At 45.3% G+C, this 9,512-nt stretch overlaps 5 protein-coding genes across 5 annotated transcripts; 4 read left to right on the top strand and 1 right to left on the bottom strand.

The window, feature by feature from the left end:
• The first annotated feature begins 82 nt into the window (after positions 1-82).
• LOC128264657 (exopolyphosphatase PRUNE1) lies at positions 83-2,184 on the top strand. The gene is made up of 3 exons (XM_053000262.1): positions 83-368; positions 465-545; positions 618-2,184. The coding sequence occupies exons 1-3, from the start codon at positions 348-350 to the stop codon at positions 1,785-1,787; spliced, it is 1,272 nt and encodes a 423-aa protein (XP_052856222.1). The 5' UTR covers positions 83-347; the 3' UTR covers positions 1,788-2,184.
• LOC128264652 (60S ribosomal export protein NMD3) lies at positions 2,085-3,930 on the bottom strand. Its single transcript, XM_053000256.1, has 2 exons — positions 2,876-3,930; positions 2,085-2,815 (listed from the first exon to the last, which is right to left on the bottom strand). The coding sequence occupies exons 1-2, from the start codon at positions 3,802-3,804 to the stop codon at positions 2,179-2,181; spliced, it is 1,566 nt and encodes a 521-aa protein (XP_052856216.1). The 5' UTR covers positions 3,805-3,930; the 3' UTR covers positions 2,085-2,178.
• Positions 3,931-4,437: 507 nt separating this feature from the next.
• On the top strand, positions 4,438-4,850 carry LOC128264671 (uncharacterized). Its single transcript, XM_053000287.1, has one exon. It carries the CDS (start codon positions 4,535-4,537, stop codon positions 4,745-4,747), a length of 213 nt encoding a protein of 70 aa, XP_052856247.1. The 5' UTR covers positions 4,438-4,534; the 3' UTR covers positions 4,748-4,850.
• A 1,701-nt stretch (positions 4,851-6,551) lies between these two features.
• Positions 6,552-7,585, top strand: LOC128264670 (shematrin-like protein 1). The gene is made up of 2 exons (XM_053000286.1): positions 6,552-6,711; positions 7,115-7,585. Exons 1-2 carry the CDS (start codon positions 6,700-6,702, stop codon positions 7,424-7,426), a joined length of 324 nt encoding a protein of 107 aa, XP_052856246.1. The 5' UTR covers positions 6,552-6,699; the 3' UTR covers positions 7,427-7,585.
• A 455-nt stretch (positions 7,586-8,040) lies between these two features.
• LOC128264647 (period circadian protein) lies at positions 8,041-9,217 on the top strand. The gene has a single exon (XM_053000245.1). The coding sequence runs from the start codon at positions 8,116-8,118 to the stop codon at positions 8,716-8,718; it is 603 nt and encodes a 200-aa protein (XP_052856205.1). The 5' UTR covers positions 8,041-8,115; the 3' UTR covers positions 8,719-9,217.
• Positions 9,218-9,512: the final 295 nt, after the last annotated feature.

Raw genomic sequence — 9,512 nt, 5'->3', positions numbered from 1 at the left:
TTAAATTAATGGGAGTTATCGATAACAGAACAACATTCATTAGTTTAAATTTTAAACAAAATTTTAAAGTTTTATGAAAAATATATAATTATAAGATATTGAAAAAATTGACGTTTACAGTTCAAGTGCTTTAAAAATGTTCCATACATGTGTGCATTATATAGCGGAACAATACATGCTAATGGAATTTAAAACACTGCTGATAAAGCAAAATAGATGCAACTGATAGCAATTGAGAATGCGAAATAAACCCCATTTGTGATTAAGCTTAGTAACTGAACAACAAGAGATTACAAGCCTGCGTCACAATCGCGGCACGGATAAATAGCAGCTTATAACACAAATAAATGAATATCTGGCTATTTAAGGTATTTTTAGCTTATTTGCGCTTGCCAATCGATTGCGCTTGCCTTTTATCGATACTGGCAACTGTTGAATTATAAAAAAAACGTTTGTTTTTCCAGCTTTTCAGAGTTTTCCTTGAGCTTCCCATGAAAATGTGTTTCCTACGTTTTCTGGCCCAAGCTCGCGGCACCTTGGGACGGGTAAGTACTCCCCAGGATACTCTGGATCGAAGCAGTCCCCCCAGCACTAATAAGGTTTCCCATCTCCGGCAGCATCTGGCGGAGGCGTCACCTGCTGCCTGGGCAGCTGCCGCCGCCGATCCCGGCCGGAAGCTGCACCTGGTGATGGGGAACGAGTCTTGCGACCTGGACTCCGCCGTGTCGGCCCTCACTTTGGCCTTTGTCTACGCGCAGCGACACCGGGAGCACGATTATGTGCCGATTCTGAACATTCCTCGCCGGGATTACCCCCTGAAAACCGAGGTGGGCCACTTGTTTGTCAAGTGTGGAATTGCCGAGCCCGTGTTGCTCTTCCGTGATGATCTTCCCGGTGATGTGGCGCAGGATGTGAACGTTATCCTTGTGGATCACCACGTCAGCCCGCTGGCACCGCAAGTGACGGAGGTTTTGGATCACAGGCCCCTGGAGGAGAATAGTCCGTCCTTCAAGCAGCTGCCAACGGGTTGTGAGCTGGACATCGATGCCACGGTCGGTTCCTGTGCCACTCTGGTGACCCAGCGTTATCTGGCCGAGGAGCAGCCCCGATCCGAGTGCGTGGCCAAGCTACTACACGCCACCATCGTGCTGGACACCATCAACTTTGCCCCGGTGGCCAAGCGCTTTGGGCCAAAGGATTTGGCCATGGTGGAGCAGCTGGAAAGGGAGTTGAACAGCCAGGTGGATCAGAGAACCAGCCTGTTCGATGAGCTGGTGGCTGCAAGGGCGGACATTAGTAAACTCACCCTCACCGAAGTTCTGCGCAAGGATATGAAGATCCTGCAAACCGATCGCCAGGTGGTTCCGCTGGCTGGAATGCCCATCCTCGTCAGGGATTTCGTGGAGAAGAGCGGCGCCGAGAAAGCCATACGCGAGTTCGGCGTCGAGAGTAACCTGCTGGTTATTCTGGGCATGTATGTCTCACCCGTCGACGGTCAGGTGCAGCGCGACCTTGCCTTGATCTCCCTTTCGGGCCAGAGCCAAGTGGTGGAGCGCGTACGGCAGGCACTGGTCGAGTCCAACGATCCCAAGCTGGAGCTGCGACCGCACGAGGTGGACACCCGCTTCATGGGCGGCTGCTTTCTGCGCCAACACAATGTTCAGGCAACCAGAAAGCACATCCTTCCCATCGTGAAGCGAGCGCTGCTCGAATGGGAGGCGGATCATGGCTGCGATTGCGACGAGATTTACTTCTTCAAGGAGAAACCCCAGCTGGGACTCTCTTAGGACAATGCCACAACGAACGAGCAGCTTAGACAAGACTTAGCTAGAATTTTAGTGAAACCCCTATGTTACCAATGCGCTTTGCTTACACCAAAAAGAAATAGAATTTTATAATTTAAGATATTGTCAAATTTCTTGAGAACTGTGCGGCAGCTAAAATATTTAAATGTCCCTTAAAGAACCTAAAGAAATATTGAAGCAATCAGTATTTTGATTATAATTTACATTGCCACCTTGGTAACATATAGGTGCTATTATTTTGCAGTGTAAGTAGATCAAGGGAGTATTCCACGCATTAAGTTTCCTTTAGTTTCCTAGTTGTTTATGTGGATTAAGCGAATATGTACAGGGCATACATGGGTAAAAGAAAGTGTTGTATAAATAAAAAAAAAACCTATAATTGCGGCTCGGCCTCCTCGGCACCTCCCTCGTCGCCCATCTCGTCGTCGGCGCACTCGAGCGTCATGTCTTCCAGCATCTCCTCCAACGTGATCTGCGGCACATCTCCGCCAGCGGCCTGCACCTCGACAGGTACCGTCTTGTTGGTGTCCCGATAGATGTTGACCTGTCCGCGGATATCCTCGTTCTCCTCGAGATCGTCGAGGAACTCGTGGTAGTCGTACTTGCTGCGCTCATCGGTGGCCTCCGCCGCCAGATGCTTGATCTTCCACACGCGCTGGCTGAGTCTGGTCTGGCGATCGTAGTGCTTGCGCACCAGGATCACATCTGGAATTAGCTCTGGCGACAGTTTGTCGAACTCCTGATCGTTGATGTTGGCCTCGCCGGTGTTGTAGCCCATCACAGAGTCGCCCACCTTGAGCAGGTGGCCCAAGTGGGAGCGTGTGTGAATGGGGTTGTCGTTGATGCCCAATTCCGAGGCACGCACCACCCAAATGTCGCAGAGGGCGTGCTTGAAGGAGACCTGACCCTGGCCGGGATAGCTCTTGCGATCCTTTTCCATGATGACATCAATGTCCATGACGATGTACTCAACCAGCTGCTTCGGATTGCAGATGGCCTCGAAGGGAGCTCTGGAAAGGTCAAGTAAATTAGCTAACTTAAGGAAAATCTAAGGAGTGGATAATTCCCACCTGAAGTACACCTGCGAGGTGAGTTCGGCGATCTGCGCCGTCAGGGGATCAATCAAGTGAATGCTGCTGGACACCCGGTTAACCAGGACCACTGGCGAGAGATTGCCCAACTGGTGGCGCAGCTTCTTGGACAGGCAAACGGCACTGTCCTTCGATACCGGAGCTATCTCCACCGACCAGTTGTACTTATAGTTGTAGTTGTTACTGTGGATATCGTGCGAGATGAGACGTTTGGATGTGGTCACCTTGCCGGGCACCATGGTCAGCAGAAAGTCCACCATGCGACGGGCATGGTTATCGCTGGCGTAGAAGAAATCCAGGCCGCCGTGCTCCGGCTTTATGCCCAGCGTGTTCTCGTGGGCCTTGTGCTTCAGAATCAGCTGCTCCAAATAGTAGAAGGTCTTCTTGTTGTCCGCCCGCTGACGCACTTGCACCAGGCAGCGCCAGAAGTCCTTGGCCTCGGTGCGGTGGCAATCGTTGCACATCTGATTCTGCACCGTGAACTCCACCACGAAGACCTGCTGCAGCACCGTTCCGCCGGTGATCTCGCCGTGCACAGTCAGCTTCACCTTGATGCGCTTGGAGTGCTGCTCCGTCCAGATGAAGCCCGCATCCACCAGCTTCACGTCCTTTAGGCCCTTCAGCTTCTTGAGGCAGATGGCCAGCAGTTCACGGGACTCCAGGGCGGCCTGGATCCACTCGTTTGGCGGCTGCAGATAGCGCTCGCAATTGCGACAGAAGTGGAGCACCGCCTGCTTGGGGATGTTCTCCGTGATGTCGACATGGTTGCGCAGACAGGTGACGCACATGTTGGCCGGATTCGGCTGGATGGCCACTCCGCACTCGCAGCACAGGATAATCGCGTCCGAGGTGGCACCTTTGCCATCCCCGGCGACCAGCGGGCTAACGCCAACGTATTCGTGATCCATTTATCCTTGGCAGATCTCTATTGTTGGGCTATTTCACAATGTCGTTGTTACTTCTGAAATTCCAATGGACTATAAATTTGTAAACACGTGCGTGCGAAATATAATCGATTTGTCAATCGCTAGAGGTGCGCGGGGAAACTATCGCTGAAAGCTTGTTACCGACTTTTAGCTGGATCTAGCTTATAAATAAACATATTTTATTAAAATGTTAGCTCTAGAGTTAATTTGCATTTCCGGAGAGCGTTTCAATTATTCATTACCTGAATTTACAAATAAACAAATGTGTACCTGAATACAGATTTCGGAAAAGAACTGTAATAAAACAAAAGAACCAATATAATTATTATGATTATTTTTGAAACAGAAAAATCATGGCCACAAAAATCTCTAAGAAATTATCCAACAATACCAGTATAATAATTATGCCTAAAAGTCTTAAAGTTCGTTGTGGGATAATGGTTCAAAGCTGCATATAAATCTCACAAAATAACGATTATTTGTTGAGTCTTAATCTCAGCTCTACAAAATAATGATTATTCTGTGAGTTCTATTTTCAAAACCTACATAACCAAAAACTTTTTAGCTACAGCTAGGCGATTGGTGGCAGTGCCAGTGCCCTACTATCGATAGACCCGCCGCTGTCTCACCACTGACACCAAAACAGCTGAGGAAACTTGACTGGTGAAACCGGACATTTTCACGGATTTCGAAAGGGATTTGTTTAGCGGCCATGCAGAAAAAGCCCATCAACGCTAACTCCCTGCTGGACAAGCTGCATCGCGGCGCCGTCTACGCCTGCATCGGGGTCACCTTGTATGGAACCTACATCCTGGGGATGCGCTACTACCACTACTACACGGTCATCCGGCCGGAGAAGCAGCAGGCGGAGCTGAAGCTCCTCGACGAGGGGGCCCACGACAAGGCCAAGGAGCTGAAGTACTAGGGTCCACCCTCTTCCCTCCTCCGCCCCCCTATTTAATTGTTAAATGTCTGTTAAGCGCAATAAATTGTAAGGAAATGTAAGCATTTTCAGCTGAAAAGGCCAACGCCAGTTGTGTTGTTGTGTAACCACGGACAGCTGGCCAAAGTGGATCGCTCACCGGAGCCCCGGCGGGACTTCGAGATTTCGAGATCTAAGATCTGACCCTGGACATACCCAACAATGCGCCATTAGCCAGCCAATAGAGTCGTCTGTGGCTGTGGCCGTAAATCAAACCGGTCACAATGGGGAATCAATCAATTCCGCACAGATTAGAATTAGCCAAGAATTATAATTTAGCTGGCAATCAAAAATGTTGTCATCTCCGGATCGTGACCAGATCCGCAGGGCCCCCGATGGCTTCCGCTTGCCCAACGCGCCTCGGATTCGCGTGCATTCACCTCCGATGCGCAGGGCATTAATATTAAATGATATGATACCGAAACAATCGCGGGGAGGAGAAGACAATGGATGGCGGTGGTGCCACCCACTTTTGGCTAGATGGCTGGAGATGACGAAAATGGAAATTAAATGAAAACGAAAATGCGCTTTTCCATGCTTCATTCAACAATGTTGCCTCCGGCGTTGCTTCATTCATGACTTGGGAACTCGGAGCAGCAGAAACGGCAATTGCGATTGCGATTGCAATTGGCACTGCGGTCAAGGTCGTCCTTCATTGTGCTGGGTGCTGGTTACCCAGCCCCAGGCAGACGGAAATGATTCGTGGAAGGAGTCGTCTTTACAGATGGATATCCACTAATCTAAAATTGTTGAAGTTAAACAGATGATAATGCTGATTTAGTCATAGAACTGTTCTATAATAAGACTAGGTCATTATCTGAGTGCTGCTCTTTACTGAGACTAGATCATCACATTCATCTTACATTTGTAAAATTGATTCCCAAAATTAAATAAGCAAAAGTAAAGCTCGTAGAAAAAAAAATTCAGATTGTTGCCAATATTGAACGTGTAAGGTTACTTACTTACAATTAAATGCATTATATTACTCAAATTAAATTTATTATTTTGCAATACTTGTAAGCTTCAAATACTTAATACACCATTTAAAACCTTGCTTACAACCATAGAAATGAATGACTATCGACCTGGGCAACAACCTTTGGCCCAATATACCCCTTCATCTAGAGAGACCGTTAAAGTCGTGCGCTTTGGATATTCTTTCGATAAGAGTTTGCATTGGAAATGATCTGGCAGAGATCCCAGCTGGGCTGGCAGCTTAATTACAAATGCCAAAATGCTGCCAACGTGCAATTGTTCATAAATTGTATATATAATGCTGGCACATGCATGTGCAATTCCCACGGGACTTGTGGCATTTTGATATTTGGCCCAGCTTCTGAACGAACTTAGGCAATGCTTCCCAATTGGGCCTGCCTGCCCTGTAAACCATCCGATCAGCCAGTGAAAGTGTTTTACGATATACGAGATGCATTCGAGCACTTGGTGATTGTGGAACGCAGGCTAGAGTCTCATGTTGCATGTGGATCGCATTGCTGCCTCACTTTGCGATTGCCCAATAAGCCTGGGATCTTAGAATTTCGACTGCGATTGCAATTATAACCGATATCGTTAGTTTCCACGCCCACTCCACTCTACTCCCCTCCCCTCCACTCCAATCCGCCGGATGAGCGGATGGATGACCTTTTCGCTCCCGCAGCATAAACAATATTCGGTTTCAAGTCCTCAACCCGTCATGCATTCAATTCAACTGCAACAATCGTTGTTGCTGCTGCTGCTGTTGTCAGTTTGCATAATTGCAACTGTAGCAGCAACAAGCCAAGCCGGGTGACTATAAAAGCAGCGGGCAACTGGCAGCCATCAACAAACGTCGCCTAGCGCCCAACCCATCAAGACCACCAGCAATTCAGATATCCAGCAATCTCTGCAGCAGCAACATGAAGTTCTTGGTAAGCACCAACAACACAAAAGGACTAATTCCGGCCAAACAAAAAAAAAGTGATATTTTTTTCAAGTGACACAATTTTTTTTAAACAAAAATGTGATTCTTTAATTCACTTTAAAGTTCCAGTTGAACTTGAAGGATTATTTTTGATATCCCGCTGCACGTTCTGTAACTCTACGTTCTAAACTCAAGTTTGGATAGTCTTTTAATAAAAATCTATATATATATGCAAATATAAAAAGTTGAAAAATATGAAAAATATGAAATATTTTTTCGAACTAAAAAGGTTTAAGTAGTTTTACATCAACATATAATGAAAATGTTAAAATAATCAGGAACACCTTTTATAGGTGTTGTTTAAGAATCAAAATCCAAACCTAAATGGCCATTTTTTTTTCTCTATGCAGTGTGTTTTCTTCATCCTGGCCATTGGTTTGGTGGGCACCTGGGCAGCAATTTCAGAGCCCACCCCTGAGGCCCTGGAACCGGAGCAGCCCTCCGCCGTGGACGAGAAGAAGACGGAGAAGCGAGGCATCTACGGATTCGGCCACGGGTATGGCGGCTACGGCGGATACGGAGGCTACGGACATGGCCACTACGGCGGCTACGGACTGGGCAGTCCCTACTACGGTGGCTATGGATACGTCCACGCGGCGCCCTACTATGGCGGACACCACGGCTACTACCCGTACCACCACGGGCACTACGGCTTCTACTAGGAACCTGTCCACCTATCCATGATCATAATGCATACTGTTTTTTTTATCGATCGCTTCATGCTCATCACTGCACTATCATACGTATATATATATTTGTTTTCGTGAATCATTTCCCAAAAATAAATGTCTTGCAAATATAGCTTAAATAATGTCTTTGAATTTTAAGTTTTAATGAGAGAGAGCCATAGAATATCACAAAATATAAATATCAAATTCAATTTAGTACAAAACTAACTTGATAACTGTTTTTTATTAAATTTTGTATAAGCCTGTTTTATAAATATATAAATATATAAATATATGTATGTATTTGTGTCGATCGATCAGGGTTTATTAAACAATCAAAAAACGTTTAAAAACGTAATTTCTATAAATAAAAAAACCAAAGCAACAACTGTATAACAACTGTTATACAATAGTCATTGTGTTATTTTAGAGAAAGTGTGATCAACAGCCGGGAATGGAGATCCAAACATATTTGGAGATACATGTGCTTAAAAAAAAGAAACATGCAAATCGCACTTCTATAAAAATGGTATAGCCTTGTTTTATTTGTGACTGTTATACAATAGTCACTGTGGTATTTTAGAGAAAGTGTGATCACTAGCCGGCAGTTGATAGCCAAACTTAATGGTAACTCTGCCCAAATAACTGTTTATCGACCCAGCTTTAATATTTTTTTTATAAAGATGCTAAAACGCGATCTGCAGAGAATCAAGCTAAAGTTGTCTGACCTCAAGGACTATGAGGTGGCCCGGGCAAAGAACAAACACAAGGGGACACCGCGCCCTAGGCTGTCCCAGGATGCCCTACTTGGAGATGATGCCTCCACGTCGGGAACAACAGCCAGTTGCAGTTCCAATACGGGCACGACAACGGACACGGCAACGGAAACTGGAACGGAAACTGCATCTGGATCGGGTTCAGGTTCAGGATCAGGATCGGGCTCTGGGTCGTACATTACGGGCCTAGGATTGGGTTACCGATCGGAGACACCCTCCTCTGCATCGTACACCAATACCACTTCGACGACCCCGACTCCGGCCACCCAGGAGGAGATATTGCGACCCTCGTCCGCTGTCACGGCCACCACAACCACGGGCACCACTAATTCGGGATCCACGGATGACGTGAGCGTTGCTGCCGTAGTGGATGACACGGAGGATACCATTGACGAAATCAGCGACGACAACTGGGTGGATCTGAACGCGGATACCAATGACACAACCATTGATACCATTGACACTCAGGCGGGGGAGGAGGAGGAGGATGGGGCCAGGGGAGGCATCTAGTATCTAGGCATTTAGGTTCCCGCCCACTTATCGCATTATGCAAACGCAACGCAGCTGCAAGTGAAGCCCCCTAAAATGATGCACACTCACATTACATTTATCATCACATTTTGTACACGTAACTTTAGCTTTTTATTAAAACTGCATTAGGAAATGTATATGGGATCTAACAATGTTTATATATGTTTTGAAACTATATAATTCTTTAAGAGATGGTTCGTTGAATTATAATGACTTAAAAAAATATTAAAACTGTATCATTCTTGGAGGGATTTTATGTAAATCTTAAGTACTTAGCAAAGCCACACTTGATTCCTATTTATCATCACATTTTGAACACGTAACCTTAGCTTTTTATTACAAAAGAATTGAAAAGTGCGTATAGGTCTTTTTATTTTACAAAGTTAATAAATGAATTGTAATGATATAAAAAAATATTTTCAAACTTTATAATTCAAGAAGAGGAATGTGATGATAAATAAAAAATAATGTAAAGATTTTCATTTTCTTATTTATTTATTATCACATTATTGGAACACGTAACATTAGCTGGAAATGTGAATTGTAATAATTTTTTTGATACAACTTTATACAAATTTAAAGTACTTGGTGAGGCTGCACAAATTAATGCACACTTTTATTTCATTTATCATGTTTTGTAACTTTAGTTATATGGCTCTTTTCCTTTCAAAAACCTTATTTATGATTTATATTTATAAAACAAATATTCTTGACATGGTTCCTGGATCACTGCTTATATATAAACTGTAATGACTTAATAAATATATTAAAAT

The sequence above is a fragment of the Drosophila gunungcola genome, unplaced genomic scaffold (assembly GCF_025200985.1).
Source record: "Drosophila gunungcola strain Sukarami unplaced genomic scaffold, Dgunungcola_SK_2 000076F, whole genome shotgun sequence".
In the NCBI taxonomy this organism is placed as follows: Eukaryota; Metazoa; Arthropoda; class Insecta; order Diptera; family Drosophilidae; genus Drosophila; species Drosophila gunungcola.
The sequence above is the reverse complement of the archived record's forward strand: the minus strand, read 5'-3'. Positions and strand labels throughout refer to the sequence as shown.

Excerpts from the sequence above, each read along its gene's own strand:
- LOC128264671 (XM_053000287.1), top strand. The coding sequence starts at position 4,535 with ATGCAGAAAAAGCCCATCAACGCTAACTCCCTGCTGGACAAGCTGCAT.
- LOC128264657 (XM_053000262.1), top strand. The coding sequence starts at position 348 with ATGAATATCTGGCTATTTAAG. Across the intron at positions 369-464 it reads TGAATATCTGGCTATTTAAG|CTTTTCAGAGTTTTCCTTGA; the intron begins GTATTTTTAGCT and ends TTGTTTTTCCAG. Across the intron at positions 546-617 it reads CTCGCGGCACCTTGGGACGG|CATCTGGCGGAGGCGTCACC; the intron begins GTAAGTACTCCC and ends CATCTCCGGCAG.
- LOC128264652 (XM_053000256.1), bottom strand. The coding sequence starts at position 3,804 with ATGGATCACGAATACGTTGGCGTTAGCCCGCTGGTCGCCGGGGATGGC. Across the intron at positions 2,816-2,875 it reads ACCTCGCAGGTGTACTTCAG|AGCTCCCTTCGAGGCCATCT; the intron begins GTGGGAATTATC and ends TGACCTTTCCAG.
- LOC128264647 (XM_053000245.1), top strand. The coding sequence starts at position 8,116 with ATGCTAAAACGCGATCTGCAGAGAATCAAGCTAAAGTTGTCTGACCTC.